This window comes from Aethina tumida, chromosome 3, assembly GCF_024364675.1.
Source record: "Aethina tumida isolate Nest 87 chromosome 3, icAetTumi1.1, whole genome shotgun sequence".
Taxonomy (NCBI): Eukaryota; Metazoa; Arthropoda; class Insecta; order Coleoptera; family Nitidulidae; genus Aethina; species Aethina tumida.
The window spans coordinates 27,485,787-27,506,767 of record NC_065437.1 but is presented as its reverse complement, the minus strand read 5'-3'; the positions used below and the strand labels follow the sequence as shown (position 1 = coordinate 27,506,767).

At 26.5% G+C, this 20,981-nt stretch overlaps 2 protein-coding genes across 2 annotated transcripts; one reads left to right on the top strand and one right to left on the bottom strand.

Moving 5' to 3' along the window:
- Nucleotides 1-218: 218 nt before the first annotated feature.
- On the bottom strand, nt 219-1,591 carry LOC126264917 (uncharacterized). The gene is made up of 2 exons (XM_049964646.1): nt 816-1,591; nt 219-759 (listed from the first exon to the last, which is right to left on the bottom strand). The coding sequence occupies exons 1-2, from the start codon at nt 1,569-1,571 to the stop codon at nt 331-333; spliced, it is 1,185 nt and encodes a 394-aa protein (XP_049820603.1). The 5' UTR covers nt 1,572-1,591; the 3' UTR covers nt 219-330.
- A 5,485-nt stretch (nt 1,592-7,076) lies between these two features.
- On the top strand, nt 7,077-20,930 carry LOC109596480 (putative carbonic anhydrase 3). The gene is made up of 7 exons (XM_049964827.1): nt 7,077-7,289; nt 16,609-16,647; nt 17,578-17,742; nt 18,884-19,022; nt 19,384-19,489; nt 20,182-20,409; nt 20,636-20,930. The coding sequence occupies exons 1-7, from the start codon at nt 7,244-7,246 to the stop codon at nt 20,801-20,803; spliced, it is 891 nt and encodes a 296-aa protein (XP_049820784.1). The 5' UTR covers nt 7,077-7,243; the 3' UTR covers nt 20,804-20,930.
- The last annotated feature ends 51 nt before the right edge of the window (nt 20,931-20,981 follow it).

Sequence of the window (20,981 nt, the reverse complement as noted above, 5' to 3'; positions counted from 1 at the left end):
AATATTTATATATAATATATACAAATAAATAATAGATAATCTTGAGAGTCATCTGCAGGAATTAAGTTGCTTATTTATAAAAATGGAAATAAAGAATCACTCCTCCTTATATATTGTTATTCCATTCCCTTTTTTCCGTGCATCGAAATGTAATTTACTTATAACTAATAAATAATTCGCAACAAGGAATATGTATGTTATTTATTAAATTATTATTATTTACAACTAATAACTTCATATTTTACCATTAATTATTAATTTATAATAATTATTTTAAAAGCAAATTCAAAATCTGTGCAAATATTTATTAAAATATATGAAGTGACTGTTCTACAAGTATCCATTTTTATAAGACACTTCAAGAGGTTTAACTCTTTCTCGAAATATTTCCTGTTTCTCCTTAGTAAGTTTAATGGCAGCAACTTCTTTCCACATTTTATCATCACTGCCTACTTTCAACATGTCCTTTCCGTCCATTAATTTCAATTTATGAACCATTATACCAAACTGAATACCAAATTTAGAATATTTTTTCCAGTCTTCCTTTAATACTTCGTATGGCAGAAGTGCTTCGGGATCACTTCCCAGCGATTTAACAGTATTACTGAATGTAGTATAATATATTTTTAAATATTTATCTAAATTTTTTATATCTTCAATTCTGGCACTAGTATAGAGCATACACGATAAATCATATACTGGTGAACTATCCGTTATCATTTGAAAGTCAATCAGTTTTATACTCTCTAATTTTTTGTCCTTCAAAATTAAAATGATTAATTTTATACTGATCAAATTTAGTAATTAAACGTTACCTTGTATTTAAACATCATATTATTGCTCCAACAATCTCCATGATTTAAAACCGTATATTTACCTTTATACTCCATACTTTTCCAAAACATTTTATTGGTTTCAGATATGTAGTGATGACAATTTGTTCTTATGTCTTCATCTACAAATTCAAATGCAGCTATTATAGCACTTTGCATTACACCACTAATGCCAGTTTTGTCCTCCATACTTAAAAAGAAATGTGGAACTTTTTCCATTATTTTAGAATACTCTTCTGGATGTTGCTCTTTGAAGCTAATTGATAATCCATGTAACTTTCCATAAGTCATAAAAACATATATGAGTTGTTCCTCGTTGAATACTAATGATGTGTCCATCATTTGGTACCCCAATATTTTCAGATTTTCCAATATTAAAACCTCATTGCCGAATATTTTACTACATGCATACATTCTTGGAATAAATTCGAACTGTTCAGTTACATTTTTTCTATCTAAAAATGTTTTCAATGCTGGGAATACGGTATCATAAAAGTAAATTTCATTGTGATACGCTGTAGTGAGATTCGTTTCCATTCTTCTTCCCTCATTTTTTAACGCTTTCTTTACGGCTAAATGTAAAACATCTTTGCTTATTGGATTTCTTATTGACACTAAGAAAAAGTCACTCAAAAATCCATTCACCTCAGCATTATTCGAGTCATTTAATATTTCAAAATCTTCCCACTCGACTTTTTTTGCTACCTCGAAAAACAGGTTTGTTAGATTTTTATCCATTTTTGTTTAGATATTAATAATGAACTATTTTTATGTTTATATGCGAACCACTTATATATTCACTGAGATAACGAGCGACATGCGCAAAAATGAATAAATCTCTAATTTATATATAACATTACTGATAACTGAATAGTTTGGGTCAAGTCTGTATGCCAATTATTGAAAACAAAATTATTATTATTATGAAATTGAATTTAAATTGAATTATTGAATTTTTACATTTTTAAATAATACCTCTATTTCTAAACTTTATATAACAATTATAAGTTATAATAGATAAGACTTATCTGGCAATATTTTGTTTGTTTTGACGTTAATATAAATCCACAATTAATTTAAATATATTTATTTATAAATTAACTATTTTTATCGAAATTAGACATACTCATAATTTCCTGATCTAGTGGTTGTGACGTAATCATCTATAAATTTATAAGTAACACATTTTCATGTTTTAATTTAACATAAAATAATAAAAATCGATTAATAATAGATTTTAGAATATATTTTACAATTTGATTTTTTGTTTACATATAACATGAGACTAATTTTAGTTATATATGAATATACTAACTGAAATTTGCATATTTAAAATAATAATGCATTACTTCTACAGCTTATAAGAAAATTAACAGTTGTAAGTAAATTTATTATTAAGAAACTTGCATATCAAATATACTAAATAAAATTCGAACTATGAAACAATAATTTTATTAAATATTAATATATTCTAAGAAGTAAAAAAGTTAAAACGGTTCTGAAACATACTGAATGTTATACGAGGTTCCCCCTATAATTTAAATAAAATAATGATGAAAATTTAAGTTTTCGAGTTAAAAAAAAAATAAAAAAGCTCAATATTTTACTCAAAAAGATTGAGTATTATTATTAATTTTTAAAAAAAGCAAGTTTGTTTAAATCCAGTGGCAACTATTCAGATAAGACATCTGACGCAGTGCATCACCTATGAAAATAATTTTATTAGCATAAAGTTAATATTAAAAAATATATGTTTTATGTTATATTTTAAATTTTAATGAAAATTTTGTGTGCAAATTCTCCCGAGGCACTTTTAAATGTGCCACTTCGCATCAATTTGTTTTATAAGTTGATCTTAAATATTTCTATTTGACACCAACATTCGCACGTGCGCTAGTTTGGGCTATTTTTTCAATGGCAGGAGAGCTGAGGCGTGCCTCTACCCAATGAGATAACTCATAGATAGAGACACAAACAAGTTCCCGAACATTGTCGACTCTTTAGTTCCATAAAAACTTGATCGTGTGTGTGTCTGGTGTATTCAGTTGTGGAAAGATTTTTACTACTGCATTTCTTTTTACAATATGCCGTCATCCAGTAATATCACGAAGGAATTTATTATTAAATAAAAGATTTCCTGTTTAAATTATTTCGACAATATATTTGTTAACGAAGGTCAAAAAATGCCGATTTACTATATATATATAGATACAATATATTTGATTGTCGTAATGAATAAATTATTTTCGTGGTCATGTCTTTTATTTTCAATTAAATATATAATATATTTTGTATATATTTTTTTTTATTTTAAAAATAAAAGTCATTAATTACTTAGGAAGGATAATGTTTTTTTTTATATTTGTAATGTACCATATCATATTTGTAGTTACAAACATTAAAATGCATTTTTTGTTACATGTTTCTGTTATCAAAGATAAAATATTCTAATTACGTATCATTGATGTTATCGAATCAAAAATAAAACCAGACTCGTAACCTATGTAATATTGTTGTGAATGATGGGTTGCCTACCTACGTTAAATAAGTTCACTTACATTTTATATTTTACTGTAAAAATAGCAATTGTTGCTAATACGGTTATAAAGTTAAATTCACAAAAAAATATATTAAACAGAAAATAATAGTTGTTACTTGTCAAATTTGTAAGAATTTAATAATTAAGTTTAATTAATTTTCGGTTTATGACACTTATTTTATTTAATTTGAATTGAAAAAATCATATGCTTATTTTAACATTTTGACTAAAATTACAATTTTAATAACCTGTATATAAGTGAAGGTGTTACAAATTTAACGTTAATGATACTTGAACTAAGTTCTCAAAAAGCATTCTTATTAAGTTTACACAATTCAATTCATTTTTATAAAACAACTCAGAAAGTAGCCAAAATGTGGAGATTGAGTTCTTCTTCTTGAGTGCTACTTTATAAAAGTGTAGATAATCGTGAAAACATGATATGAAACATTTGAGTACCATCAAATTGAAAATATGCACAAAATTCCTCTAATTAGTTGAGTTGTCGTCTTTATATTAAAAACGGGTCAAACGTATAAGTCAATTTTAAGAATTTTAGAAAATGACAAAAATAGAAAATAAGTATAATTTAAAATCCAAGATTTTGAATTTGAATATTTAAAATACAGACTAATATGCAATTTTCATTTCATTTTCAAGTTTGTTTTTAAGGCCAATTCATATATTACATACATACTGCCAAATTATATCACATTCATGTTTAATTTAACATTTACCTCGTTCGAATAATAATTTAGTTTATATCTTGATTCCAGTTTTGTATTGTTTCTGTTGAATTATTTAAGTGGTAAAATAACGAGGAAACTATTATGGGACAAGGTTGATACGGCCTGTTCATGTGCTTTATTTTAATTTAATATAGTTGCTGCTAACGTAAATATGTGATAAATTCTCATGACAAATTCATCAGCGGAACACATCAAACATAGTTCTGTGTTAATGATCAATTATTTTAGCCGAATAATTAACATAGTCGATTCAATAAAATTAAATAAATTCCGTTAAATTTTTATTACATATATATTTATTAACAACGAGTTCAAACACATTAGCCGTACTTGTACTTTCTCACCATATGTACCAAAATTATATATGTTGAGTAACTTAATAAGAAGAATTGTGTAAAATAAAACAGTATCACTTGTTTCGTAAACAATAATTAAGGATCACATCTGTCTTATTCGATCATATAATTCATTCATATTTACCATAGTGTAGTGGAAATTGAATAAATATGTGATAAATTACAAGGAGAAATGTATTTATGATTTATTATAATGACTAATAAATAATATACAAATATAGAACATATTTTTTCATTTGTCAAACACCAATTGTTAAAGTTTTGTAAAATTTAGTTTTTTTTATTAATTATAAACATTCTCAGAAATGAATCTTTTTTTCTAAAAACATATTTATATAACAAGATAAAAATTCGCAAGTTGGAAATCGTCTGTGGCATTATATGGATATGAGATTTCTGAATTGAATTGGTCATAAATATAACAACTTTAATTTTGACATTTTTAAATATTAATGAATGTTGTCTTATTTAATCTAACATTAACACTTTCTACACTATCTTTTTTATTTTATAATTTTGGTCCATCTTCTTGACAATTTTTCCAAAATACAAGTATATATTCTTTCAAAATTTTTATGTCGGATTTGATTATAACAGTAATCCCTCTTGTTTTCTTGTTTTGATGCTTTAGTTTTTTAACCAATCCGGCACAATTTTGAATTTATATTTGGGATCGTATTCATACTGAAACACACTTATTAAGAGCAACATATCTTCAATATATGGAAATTGTTATTTAATATATTCCTGTACATAAATCAGTCTCCAGAATAATTTAAGCATCCTCATTGCATAATTGAACTGATACTATGTTTTACAGTGGGCATAACAAACTTTTTGTGTAGATATGTCTATGAAAGATCATCATCATATTTTTATAAATTACATTTATCGTCACTAAAAATTACTCGTTCCAACTGTTCTGTGGTCCAATGAATGTGATCCTAAGCAAGTCAAAATTGAATTTTTAAGCATTTTAGTAGAAACCAGGGTTTTTTTTATAGATCTGATGTTAAATGAATCCCTATCCATTAACTATTTTCTCACAGTACTTGGACTAATTTCAACTAGTCCCATTTCCTCCAGGTTGGGTTTAATTTCAGACGATAAGTTTGGATTATTGTTTGACATTCGAATTATCCAGTTTTCGATTTTCTTTATTTCAAACTTTTTCTTAGTTACCATTCAGTTTCTCTAAATCTTTTACACAAACAAATTATTTACCCGTAAACTCTAAGCCACCTCTACTTGTTTTTCTCGGTCTTGATAACGCTGAATTATAATTTTTCTTACAGTTTTACTTCGACCAATAATTGAATAAAGTAAAAAGTTATATTTGAATAAAATTACATTATCTAGTTGCATAGTAGACACAACAATAGCAGAAAAAAAATACATTTTAAGTACTTATATACGATTCTAGCATATCTTATATTTTTAAAATATTTTAATAAGTTATAACTATAATTATAATTACTGCATGAAAAAGATATTTACATTGTTATTTATGTGTTGACTAAAGTAGTAATGGTGGTAATAGTTTTAACCTACAAAATCCTTGAATACGAGGGCAAAAATTACAAAAATCTAAATTTAGAAGGAAATTTTTTAAAATTAATAAAATTTATCATTACCATAAAATGACAATACAGATTTCAAATGTGTATTTTAGTTATTAGCTTATTTTTAGACATAATAAAATTCTATTGTTTTCTCTTGTTGTTAACTTATGCAGATTTGAAAATTACTTTTATTTTTCTATTTTATAAATAACATAATACTAGGAAATCTTAATTAAAACAGATCTACTGAGTTGTCTACCATATTTCACAGGATACAGATTATTCAGAATACACCTGGAATCCTTTTTGTAAATTACAAGTTCTAACCAGTATTTTATTATATATAATAAAGTATTAGTGAGTGATTAAAATAATATAATAGGCAGTTGTACTTAATATATGATAAAATATGTCAATGAAGAGACAAAGGTAAATTTTCCAATATTTATCTTTTATTTAGAGTAGAAAAAATAAAAAATTTCTCAAAATTTCATAAAATGTGTTAACAAAGAAAAAAGTATTAAAATGCACAAATTGAAATGCATCTGAATTAAATTTAAATTATTCGTAATAGAACTTTATGTGTATTACACTATATCTTTGTTCAAACAATATAAAAACATTTATAGCGCTTTTCTTCATACAATTCTAGGGAAATAGAAATTAAATTCCACATTATGTTACGAGGTCAATTGGTTGGAGATATTTAATTACATTTTTAGTCATTGTCCGGTGTTAAAATGATACGAATAGAATTTAGCTTGTGACTTCATTTGGCACCATCCGAATAGTAATGACTGTAACACATTAATGATAGGATATTTTCGAAACCGCATTTATCCGTTTACTCCCAGTGTAAATAAATAAATAATCATTTACTAAATTGCAAATAATACGGCAGAGGCATGTTGTTTGAATATCAATCAATTAAAACGCATTTGGAACCGTAAATAACTGAACCAAATGGTCACGTACCTGAATGCTGAATGAAAAACGGAGACCCTCGTCCGGCAAAGTGTGCCGATTTTAGTTCGATTCGCCTATGACGCGCATCACGCGGTACCCATTGTCGGCTCCTGAGGAGTTTTCCTGAACGGAGACACTCGGGGCATATCTTCAGTTAGTCCGCGGACATCACAGAAACAAGGTGGAAAATCAATAGGGATCATCTGTAGGAAGATAGTTTTTCGCACGGTCTCTAAAAATGACTTGGTGGTGTACGATTTTAGTTACGGTGGTTTTGATATCGGGTAAGTTGTCTTACTGGTTATTAATTAAAATTATATGCATATTTAGAAAAATATTTATAATATTTTACATTGGGAATATATTTCACAATAATAAACAAGATTATTAATTTTATTAATTTGTCTCATACAACTTTCAAATCAAGTAACATCAATTATTGTCTATAATATTAATTAAGTATATTTAAATATAAATGATATTCAAACAGTTTTGAAATCTAAATTGTAAAATATAATATTCATAATATTATGAATTCTTAAATTGTTGTTTCAGTCATTATTTCTTAAAAAAAGAGTGTTATTTGTATTTTTTTATTTTAACTATTGCCGTATTATTTTAAAAATTCTTGATAAAACTATTTAAATACATACGTACAAAAACAATTTTTACTATGAAAAAACCTTCAATTAAAATTCTTAATATTATCTAAACATATATAATTTAGCTGTACTTCTAATTATTTTCCAAATCGGTAATAATTATTAAGTTCAGAGTAGAACATATTTTTATAATTAACAATTATATTTTAGTTTTGATTCCAAAAAATTCATGTGAGAATAAAATTTATTAAATGTGGATTTATTTAAAGCAAGAGTAACACATAACTGATAACAGAAATTCTTGAAACTATATGATATGTATTTATTTTTCAAGAATATATTTTTTCTTTGTGTGTTTTTAACATAATTTCGGAATAAATTTGAATTTAACTGTATATAATAATAATTAATAAAAATACAGAAATTCTATGTTTTAGAATTTTACGATCCAACAATTAAAATTAAAATTTTTCAACTTTCTGTCAAAAATTGGTATTTATTTTGTTTGATTTTTCCAAATTAACTGAAGCTAAAATTCAAACAAGTGTAACGGATGCAAAAAAAAGATATTCAAATGCCACAAATTCAATTGATGTTTGGTATTGAATTTGCAAAAAATACTACATTTATCTTATTAACAACATTTTAACATGTTTCAATAGTTTAATTACAAAAAATTTTGCGTACAAAATTTAATAAAATGGTAAAATTATTTCTATTTATTAGTTTACTCTTTATGTAATATAGTTAATAACAGAATATGTTATGTATATATTAGTATAAATTTTCTAAATAATCTTGACCTTGAAGGTAAAATGGGATTGTTGAAAATTTTTTCCAGTCATGGAGCCTTTTTTCTCAAAAACGAAATACTAATAGATAACAGTACACATAAGGCTGAATAAAACTAGTGTATCCCATTTTTATTATACTCGTATTTATTTAATAATATTGAGCAATAAAAGCGAGATAAGAAAAAAATTATATAATACATATAATGCTAAATAATGATTTTAACTTTTGATAATTTTATTTATTTATTTTTAATTATTTATTTTATTTGTAATAAACTAGAAAGAAGAAGAAAATTGAATAAAAATATTATTCTCAGTGTAATTTACAAGTGGATTCAAATTTTTTTTAAAATTTTGTTAATTCGTGTTTTATATACACTAATTATTTAATTTAAGAATATTGTAAATAAAGTAAATATTACTTTATAAAACAAAAACCAAGATATTTATAATTGTGTCAACTTTTGACTGATCCAGCACCTAAGTTTACTTAAGATATTACTTTGAATGGATGTAAATTAATGTAATAAACTATTACCATAATGTGACAAATGTTACATAATTATACTAGTTAAATAAAAATACTTTTTCGCAATACGTACAACCCCATTTTTCAACTTTATACCTCTTTTTGACATCTGAATAATCTTAAAAATGCACTAACATAGTTATTAACAGTTGAAATTGAGAAAAAAATATCTGTTTAATTTTGCCAATTAGTTGTTCAATGTTAGTTATTCAACACCGGCAAGAAGATGACACAAGAGGAAATAATTACAAATACTACACGTGGAGGCCAAAAATAATTTAAGTAAAATAGTTACAATTTTTAATAAAACGTGATTTTGATACAACTTAAATAGTTTTAATATTGAATCCTTATTTTCCAGTGACTACACTCTAATTCCTTCAAAAATTCATAATAAATTCTTTTTAAAATTATTAAGGCGGTTTAATTTGAATTTTGATTTTTCGATTTAACTATTTATCCACAATAAAAATACTTGCAAACATTTGCATATATCAATAACAATTTTCAAATAAATGAAAAATTGTTTTTTAAAATATTTTTGTGGTTAACATGTAACATAGTTTTTAAGTATTTAATAATATTAAATTATTATTAAATTTTAATTAAAAATTATTTACATTATATTTGTAAATTTTATGTGTCTTAAATAATTTTGATATAGAACCTTCATTTTCTAATGACTACATTCTAATTTCATTAAAACTACCTAAGAATTATTTTTACTGTTATGACGATAGTTTAATTTAAATTTTGTTGTTTTTTTTTTTGGTTTTTAATAATCATTTTTCATCATTCACAAATTTAAAATAAATAAAATATTGTTTTCTAAATTAATTTTGTGGTTAACATATAATATAGTTTTTATTAGGTATTTCCAATAAAATGTATTAACAATAATTATATGATTAAGTAAAATGTATTAGTAAAATTTGTATGTGTCTTAAATAACTTTAATATGAAATCATTTTCCAGAGACTACACTCTAATTTCATCAAAAATAAATAACGAGTTATTTACAATAATTACGAAGATGGTTCAATTTAAATTTTGGTTTTTTGGTTTTCAATAATCATTTATCCCCAGCTAAAATAATTACAAACATTTACGTATATCAATAACAAATTTCAAATAAATAAAACATTGTTTTTTAAATTAATTTTGTGGTTAACATTTAACATAGTTTTTATTAGGTATTTTTAATCATATATAATAACTATAATTATATAATTAAGTAAAAAGTATTTCATTTTTGTTATTGAACATGCTTTTTAGCCAATTATTTATACACCAAAGAATTGAACCATTTCCTTGAATATGTTATCATTTTAATATAAAGAATAACCGGATTATAATAAACAATATTAATAAGATAACATTACAAACTTTTTATCTAGTTTGTGCTTTCGTGAGGTTTTCCTCGTCATTCCGTAAACGGTTTAATATTTATACACATTTAAATAGGTTAACCGCAATGTGTGATCTGTCTTCTAGGAAAAAATCTGATTTTAACAGGTAATATCTGTTCCCCAAATTCGCGTCATTCCGTTGGCCTCCAAATTGAGAACAAACTAGAAGTAACCGTTGCCTAAAACCACAACATTCATGTATCCACATCCTGATATGAATAATTCATCATTTTCTTTTTCATTAGTTCATCTACATAAAACTCTTTAAATATATTCGACATTATACATATACACTTGCATTGTAGTTTTTGTTTGTTTTAATAATTAAATCTTTACATTTACATATATTGCAATACTTATATATTTTAGAATTCTCCTGAAGCATTTTTATCGAGTAGATCAAACAATATTTTATTGAACGTATAACTTAAGACATTAAAAAATATTCCATGAAAACTTTTCACTGATAAGTGCATATTATTTATACAATTGGATGAATATTATAATTATAATAATAAAAAGTACAATATGTGTGACACGAGGCAATTTCAGTATGGTTATAAATATTGAATCAATAACATGTCGCACGATGTTTGTGAAATTTTAATTGATATAATAGATTCCTTTTGAAAAATTCTTGGAGCCACGCGACGGAATTGATGGCTGTCGTATTAGATTATTATTGTGTCTTTTTACATTTCTTTATTAAATTTATAGCATTTGTAGATGAGCAAATATTATTCTATTTTCCATTGTCAACATCATTAAATGATTAAATTGTTTTCTATTGATGTGTTTCCTTTGATCATAACGTATTCTTTATAAAAAGTCTAAATTAGATTGCAATCAATATATCTATAATATATTTGCAGTTTTTGTTCGTGTAATTTCTGACACAATAAGCATAATAAGATAAATTTATAATTCCATTTTGTTACATTTTTTTTTTAATTATTTGAAATTAAGTAGTAACTCATAATTAAGTTTAAATTGTGGGATTTTGTGGCGGATTTCACAGAACATATCCGTTAAATAATTTACTAGAAATATTACGAATTCGATCGGTTATAAATGGAGGTTTTTATGGAATTCGTTTACATCTATTTTATAAGATTTGATATTTTAATTATTAATCTGTGACACAATTACCTCATAAACGACTTGTCGAATAGATCCCTTAAACAATATTGTAAATTTGATAATGATCTTCTTATATAATTTTTTTTCTAATTTGTCGAATTACCTTGTTTTTAATTATTGGAATCTTCAATTGCAAGGTTAGATACATAATTCCATTTGCAGTTTCCAGTCGGTGTGCATTATAATTATGCAAATCATAATAAAATATGGTTCAATTAAGTGATTTACTTTATTTTGTGCCAAACATATTTTTCAATAGCAAAATTATTTGACTAGTCTATTAATGGAATGTAAAATGAGAAATGTTAAATTGAATTAAGAAGGTGTCCAACATTAAAAAACCTTGACATAATGTCAATTATGATGAATTAAACAATTGATCAATTTCATTAAAACGCGAAAATTGGGAGATAAATGCGACCTACAATTAACCCACTAATAATATTTAACTGTAATAATCGTATCCACGTGTGAAAAAAACTGTCAGTCATGTTCAACATTTTTACGTGTTCTTATAATTAGTTATGAAGACAATTTAGCATATAAATGGTACTGTTAATTAGTCTAGACAAGTTTTTAAAATTATTAAAATAAACGAAATGTGTTCTTTTACAAATATAAAACATACTCTATATATATTGAAAGAGTAAGACCACACAAACACTAGTAAATAAACAATATATATTTATGGTTCTAATAATTTAAATTTATTCAGTGAGAACAGTTACTGAAACACGTTTCATAATGGTGTATCATTAGTTTTGACATATTTTTGTTTTACGTAAATCAATTGAATCAGTTCCCCTTGCATTAAACAATTATTGTACCAAATAATTAAATTTTAATTAAAGAAAAATTAAATTAATTAATTTTAATGTTTGTAAAATTTTTCGTGGGGTGACACTTATCTATAATATTTATTCGTAATTGTTTTTGCATTTATTTACATGAATAATTTAAGATTAACATAAAAATGTGTATGTATTAATAAATATCTTATCTTTAAGGTCAAATTACAAAGTTATGAAAACTGACCATGTTATGTAGTGAAAATTGTTAATTTTCCAGTTTAGTTAAAAAAATGGCATGTGACTTATCTGGTTATTTCTAGGTGGCTTTGCACTAACAATAAGTACCCACTGTTCTTAGCCTATTACAGTATTAATTATTGTTACGGTATAAAACAATAATTTCTTACTAATTGTGTAATTAAAATACATATTACATTTTATAAAAGAATAAAGTACATATTGCGTAGTAATAATATATTTACATACATATCCTGTGTAGTCAGTCCATATTGAAAGCAGGACACACAATTTTAACAAATTTTATTATTAGTATAACGTTCCAATATCGCTCATATGTAGAGCAACAAATTAAAAACCATAATCATTTTATTAATCGAGATTCTTCAGGGTTCATAAGTAAAGCAATCAAGCCGTATATTAAGTATAGTTGATATTATAATTTATTTCTGTGTCCGACATAACTAGAAGTGTCCATTTATCGATACAAATTAAACAACAAATGTAGTTCCGGAATAGCAAGAAGTATAGTAAAATTGTATTCGATTTCAATTTACACAAATAGATTATCTCAAAGGTGCTTGCTGTTTGCGACCATTTTATCAGCGCATCTCACATAAATCAAGAAATAAACTAAGTCAGTGTGTCGGTTAGTACATTAAAATGAAGACTAAAAGCTGGTTCCTATGGTATAAAATCAGCAAAGCACCCCTCCATTTCTGAAAAAAATAGAGCAGCGAGACTACTTTTTGCAAGAGAAGATGTGAACTGGACATATGGCATTTCATAAGTGAGAGGACCAATTAATGAAAAGTACAATTCCAAGTACCCCAGACCTACTGTGAAGCATGGTGGAGGTGAGGCTATTGTTTGGGGATGTTTTTCTGGGTTTGATATGGGCCCGCTAGCTAAGATATACGGGATAATGGATCATTTTGTTTATAATGACATTCGGGAGATTCATATGCTTCCATTTGTCGAGGATAACATGAATTTAAGGTGGACCTTCTAGAATGGTTCACATCTCAAGGGGTACGTCTAGAACGTCTTAGCCAACACACAGCCCAGACCTCAATCCAATTGAAAACCTTTGAGATGAAATTGATCAATAATTCTACGCAAAAAGACTGTTAAATTTAAATGAATTCTACGAAGAAGTTCAAAATCACTGGAGAGAAATATCTAACGATTATATTGAAAAGCTACTGAAATGAATTGAAAAAGGTATTTACCTGTTTTTAAAAATAATGGATATGCTGCTAGATACTAAATATAATAAATAAATAACTCTTGAATTATTTTCTAATATTAATAAATATCTTACTATATCCACTAATAAACAATTATATTGACGTATTATTGTTATCACACAATGAAAATTTCTACATATGAGCTATAGTATATATAGAAATAACATTTGAGTTATTTTTGAAAGTTTATTCCGTTACCTATTTTTATAAAAAAATAATTAATTAGATTACAAAATAGGAATTAGATTTTCTATAAAAAAGGTGTTAGCATGATTTCTTGATTTTTCCTAATAATTACTCTTAAGCTAGCTTTTGGTTTTCTGCCAAAAAACATGACTTTTTTGTCTATAAGTACATATTTCTATGCTTTACAATTGAAGTATGTTTATCAAAGTCAGACCATCTGATAAAAATTAATAAAATACAGCATACAATACAATTTTTTACAAATTTACCAAACATATACTAGTATTCAAAAATTTTAGTAATATGAACCGTTAAAAAACATTTTTAAATTGTTTTATTGTTTATCTAAAACAAATTATCTATCTTCAGTTATAATTATAAGGGAAAAAACATTTTTTCTGTTATTGACAAAGTTTAATAGATCAGATCAGTTTGAGTACGTACGACCTTCGTTTCGAACAATCATTTTACTATTAGAAATTTACTCTTTCCTATTACCCAACAATAGAAGCATTTCTCACAAAACACAACGTTCAATAGGAACTTCTGTAACGCGCTACATTTAATTTCATTGATCATTTCTGCGTTCACTGTTTACAAACGCAACAAAAGCCAGTCCAATTCGCAGCCTTTTACTTTCTATGGTGCTAACTTTTTCAACGGAATTAATTTTGTTTCACACTTTGCCAACCTCATTAGTGTAGTAGCTACAAATTTCAACTTTTTAATTAGCAATAGTACACGTATATCATTTTTGTGAGTAAATTTGTTGATTCAACCGGTGGCCATAAAATTTTCTCCGGTGTTTGATTATAAGTAACTGGATAAAACAATGTTATAACCTGTTGACTGATTTGAGAAATTGTTTCCAATTAAAATATGAACATTCATTACTAAACAATTGCTCAGACCTGTTTTGAGAAATCGTTTAAAAGTACCAAAGAGTAATAAAAATAATGTTAATTAAAACAGTAATTATTTCCTGTAAGTAGATCTTTAGCTTTTTCACAAGCATAAATACATGCATAATGCAAGAAGAAATTATGTCGGTGAACGTGTTGCACAAAGGGACAGTAAAAAATTAACGAGCTAATGAACCGTAACCATTGATATACTTTAGTTTAATGAGCGGTTTATTCTTTTAATAAAAAAAATATCAATTACATCACTAAAATGGAAATGATTTGGATTCTGATCCAGTGCCGGTGCATCGAACAATACCACTTTCTTTGGATGATTTCACATGGCTGAACGACTGCGACAACACTTTCATGCGTTTAAGACGTTATTAAAATTTTACTGTAAGTCATAAAGCTATAATTTATTGGCTGATTTTCGTCAGCAAATTTGCAAATTCCGTGATCGATAATATAGTTAGTAAATCACGCGGTTAACATTACAATTCGAAATCTGCCAGTGGAAAAACATTATTTATTCAATGTTAATTTCTGAAGATGATTTTTGTTTGAGGTCAACAGATGTGATGGATAGGTTTTTTGTATGTATATGTTTAAGTGTTTGTTTATTGAAGAATCTCGAATCACGTGGACAATTTTATAAATCCCAATGGCGGAACGACACATGCACATGTGCATATTTTATAAAATTGGATAATTTTAATAAATCAAATAGTACATGTGTTCCCGGCAACCTTGGCCCAAGTTAAATTGATTGGCAAATACAAAAACTGATTTTTCTTTGGACAGATTTGTTTCAATTAGTTTGTCAATATTGTCCTGTGATAGCGAATTCGTTTCTATTTGCCGTTGAAATTTTCCAACCGCAAATATTTGCCAAAAGAATGATAAATGATTTCAGTGAAATAGTTGGATATCAGTTTATTACTTAAACGTTCCTTTTATAATTCATGATATCAACATAGTAAGTACTGTGTGTAGAATTTATAATATAATGAACATTAGATATTATTCACATTTTCAAACGTGACGTTAACCTCAAAGGATGGTCAAAAGTCGTAACAAAGAGGTACCGTAGTAATTCGGCAGAATAAAGAATACTTAAGACCAATACCCTTTGGGTAAAGGCACATGATATACACGTGCATATAATAACAACCAAGTTATAATAAAATTACGATTAAGGCTTGAAGGATAATCAGGAAATTCCTAAGCTTTTATTGCTTATAATTTACTGAATTCCGTTTATCTATATTATTATTAGAGTGTTGAACCTTGGAGATGTTAACCTAGATAAATCGTAATAGTGGTAGTTCATTGTCTTCAAGGAAAAACCGGAGTACTCGTCTTAAAAATTCAAATTCAGAAATTTTATGGTACTAAAAATATTATTGGATATGATTTAGATTGACACCCGTTACTTTTTAGTATGTTTATGTGTTTTTCTTAACAATTTTAAAGTTTTTTAATATGTCCTAGTCCTTCCCTTGCAAAGACGAGTGTGAATTACCTGTATACTTATTTAGCACAAATTAATCACAATCTAATGCTGAGCAATGCTAATGTTAATTAATGACATCTGAAACTAGTCCGATTAAAGCATTAAAACCTTAGAAACATGATAAATTCATCTAAGTACTTCAAGTACTGAAAAAGTTTTCCTTATTGGTACCATGGACGAGGTAATCCAGCGTTACAATACGTTTTATCCGCTTCATCTATTATTATTAATGTATGTTTATTTGCAGGTCACATTTGTCAGGACTTCGGTTACGACGGTGACGAAGGTAAGAACAAATACATAAATTGAACAAGAAATAGTCATTAACGCCCATGAACTTGAACTAGAATATTGCCGCCGCAGGAAAGAGTTAACTGAAAGCAAGCATGTGTTTACTGCAGCGTTCAATTAAAATGTGTATATCATATTGAGAACCCGTGATGCAGAAAACTGGTTCTACATCATTATGTATTACATCTTGTCGTTTGTTATATGACACTTTTTTAAGTAACTTTACTACACTTAAGTAGTTACTTAGCATCAACAATTTAGTTCCCAGTCTCCATAACATATATTAAATTAAAATGGTGATGATACTTCAAAAAATAAATATTTAAAACAGAAATTAGGGGTTAAGTATTACCGTTTGTGCATGTGCGTCAACATAATTGAAAATACATAATACTTATACAATTTTACGTGACAATTTCAAGGCAAAATTTAAACATACGTTTTAATAAAATATGATATATTCCTTGTATGAAAACTATCACGTCATGTGCATCATTTCCACAGATCACACGACATTTTATGGGCACGATATTATTATTCTATTAAACACGAACTTTTCGAATTGTCAATCCGAAAATATATAAAACATTAATGAAAAAATGTCCAATCAACAAATATAACTCTTAATTAATTCGTATCTATTAACTGTGATGTAATCCGCATTAAAAATGCGATTATGGCGATAATCATTTAAGGAATAATCGTGTCAATAATTTATGTCCGGACGTTATTAATTATCAACCCACAATGAATAATTATGTGAGTAAAACGATTATATAGAATTGAATCCGCCTTCTTCCTTCCTCGGTATTTATTGATCGTTCTATTTATCGGAATAATAAATATTTCACGTCAAACGAAATCAAACCTAGAGTATCAATAGAATTTTCGAAATTTCTTTAAAATAAATTAAATTTATTTTCAGGACCGGACTATTGGGGTAACAAGTTCGAGAAATGCGTCGGAAAACACCAAAGTCCAATCGACATCGACGTGCATATCGTGAAGAAGGTGGTACTACCCAAGCTGAAATTCAATTTTTTTAACAAACCACTTAATTTGGTGACCCTGGAGAATAACGGGCACACAGGTAGGCTAAGTCGATTGGCTCTAACACATACCAGACATATTTGGTTCGAATAAAAGATACGGAAATGGAATAATGTTGATGTTAATCGTTCAAATTGCGTGATACAATTTACGTAATTTTGGAGGTCTTATTGTTAACGGCATGTTTGGGTTAATTAAGAACGGGTTCATAACGAAAAGTTGTAAGTCGATGTGCAGTTTTGTCCATTAATACAGTCGTAAGCATGAATTACAGTTTTTATCGTCATGCCAAATCTAATTGCGATTAATTAAAAACTGGTTGTTACCCAAAACACACTTTTTATGTTCAAACCGCAAATAATAACAAGGATATGTTAAACGTGTGAATTTTAAAAAGTTTTAACAATATGAAGAAGACTGTAATTAAAGAGAAACAGTGTGTAATCAAATAATATTAATTAAGGAACGATGGGGTACAATCGGACGATTGAATTAATTTGAACATGATGTAATGAAGTGAACACTTGCCATTGTTTCATCCGTTGCAAAATGTACATTTTATTTCAACATTTTACATTTTTTAATCTAGATATTACACGGGATACAAAATAGTAAACATTGTGTTTTCAGAAATTGTTATTAGTTAATACAGTGGTGGTCAATATGACAAAAAAGTATAATTATATAAATTAACTGCTCTAGATATTTAAATTAGGTGCGTTGAATAATTGAAGTAAACAAAAAATTAATCATGTCTATTAAAACATTAACTATCTATAAAATAACAACACTTAAGAGCCACTTTTGCCATTAGAAGGAAATAAATTTGAATAATAATAATAAGATCCCACTTTTTTTCCTAAATTAAAACAGTTTATTTACTGAATTTCATTTATTACATTATTATTTATAGTATTGAACCTTCGAGATATTAACCTAGATAAATTTCAGTAGTGGTAGTTCATTACTGTTTCTTAAAGAAAAAACCTAAATCTTCTTAAAAATTCAATTTCATTTTATGAAACTCAAAATACTAAGCATAATTTAGATTACCAAAACTTTGTACTCGTTATCATTTGATTCTTCATTATATTTTTAACTTTTTTAAGTTTCTCCAAGCTATACTATATTATAATATTTTATTTAATAAATAGAAAGTATGATTTAATTGTTTTCCTCAGTAAGATTGAGCATAAAGGATGGCCCAGCTCCAAGCATACACGGTGGTCCTTTAAACGGCACATACTTATTCAACCATCTTCACTTTCACTGGGGCGACAATGACACATTAGGATCTGAGAATATGGTGAATCACAACAGGTAATTATCATATTAAAAAGTAATTGCAAATCGAATTTGCTAACAGAATTATTTATTACATTTTACTGAATCATATAACCGGTAAATTTTGCGAAGGTTACCAAATTTGTTAGCAAGTGCTAATAAAACTTTTGTATCCGAAGCCGGATTTATTCAGTAACTCACACGTTAATAAATATGTTTTTATGAACCCCCGCACCTTTTTCCAAATTCCTCTCATAAATTTTACCTGAGATAAATTGTATTGATTGATTCTGAAATATTTCGTAGGGATATAAATCAGACCGTTCTAAAGTGAAGGTTAAATTCTTCAAGCAGTTCTTCTATTTGTATAAGTTTTTGATTTACTTTTTTATTTCAGTTTCCCGTTGGAGTTACACATGTTATTTTTTAATAGTTATTACAAATCTGTGGAAGAAGCTTCAAAGTATTCCGATGGATACGTTGTATTGTCATTCCTATATTCAGTAAGTATCTCAAACCAAAAAATCTGGTATACTAACAATCAATATTACATATGTATTAAGTACACCATTTTTACCTAAGGCAAACTGAGTTAAAAATATTACATAATACATTTTATTGCCTTTAAGTATTGTAGTTAAATTTACTTTATTTACCATGAAATATCGTAAGATCTATTACGTTTAACACCACTAATAATAAATTAATATTTGTAATAAAATTGTTCGAACAATTATTTTATTGGCATTACTAATTTGACAATTAGTGCATTAGAAACGTTTTTTCCTTCTGTTCTAGTATAACATAAATCGATAAACACATAATTTCATAGAAATACTTTCTGACATAGATAGTAATTTCATAAAATATTGAAGAAAAACAATGACATATTTATTGGCACAAAAATATATATCCATATATACTAATACGGTGTTAGTTTGTACTGTTATTATTATTTAATTTGTATTCTCAAGATTAAGCATATCAAAATTCCTCGGTTTTACTTAGATTGTACAGTTTTTAAGATTAATATACAAATCACATTTAAGTTATACACAATTAAACAACATAATTATCATTAAACCCATACTACCGGTTTTCCCTTTAAACTAATGACTATTACTTATTGAATAATAATTAAAGAAGTTAAATTACATGTAATTTTTTATCCTATGCTAACTTTTTGTAATTCCAGACTTCCAACAAACCTAATAAACATTATAACATCTTCGAAACGGGACTAGAATCAATCCAACAAATGAACGCCACCAAAGAATTGGGAAATTTTCCATCGCTAGATAAATTTACAATGACTGATAGAAACGTGTACTTCACTTATGAAGGCTCTTTGACTACACCACCATGCTCCGAAATTGTTACTTGGATTGAATTCCAAAACACAATCCCAATATCACATGACCAGGTAAAAATTTTTTGTTTAAAAAATTCTGTGATGTAGTAATAATTGGTTATACAAAGGACTTAGAAAACATTAACTAAATTTTCTTTAGTAGAAGAGTAGATGCATGATTAACTGATTTTTTTTCTGTAAAAAGTTATCAAACATTATTTTAATCGAAGTTCTAGGGGGTCCTTTGATTATCTATGTACCTATTTCATTAATCTATAATGCCACATACTTTTTTTAGATTGATGCATTCAGGCAATTGGACGGTGTAAATGGTAAACTTAGACACAACTACAGACCTACACAAAGCATCAATGACAGGATAATTCGAATGAATTCTGCGACAACTTTACAAGCGACATTCTTGATTACGTTGTCCAGTTTTGTGATATTTTTATTAAATTGTTAATTTATTGTATATGTAACTAATACGCTTTTGTACATATTTATTTTTAGTTGTTTGTATTATATGTAATGTATTTTTATACCTAGAACAAATTGTTTTGTTTTAATAAAATATGAATTTTCTTTTCATATTCATTAGTTTTAATCATCATCATTGTGCATTAGAAATATTGTCATCATCA

Bases quoted from the DNA above. Each gene is read 5' to 3' on its own strand.
- LOC126264917 (XM_049964646.1), bottom strand. From the start codon at position 1,571: ATGGATAAAAATCTAACAAACCTGTTTTTCGAGGTAGCAAAAAAAGTC. The intron at 760-815 runs GTAACGTTTAAT...TTAATTTTGAAG, and splicing joins ATATGATGTTTAAATACAAG to GACAAAAAATTAGAGAGTAT.
- LOC109596480 (XM_049964827.1), top strand. From the start codon at position 7,244: ATGACTTGGTGGTGTACGATTTTAGTTACGGTGGTTTTGATATCGG. The intron at 7,290-16,608 runs GTAAGTTGTCTT...GTTTATTTGCAG, and splicing joins TACGGTGGTTTTGATATCGG to GTCACATTTGTCAGGACTTC. The intron at 16,648-17,577 runs GTAAGAACAAAT...ATTTATTTTCAG, and splicing joins CGGTTACGACGGTGACGAAG to GACCGGACTATTGGGGTAAC.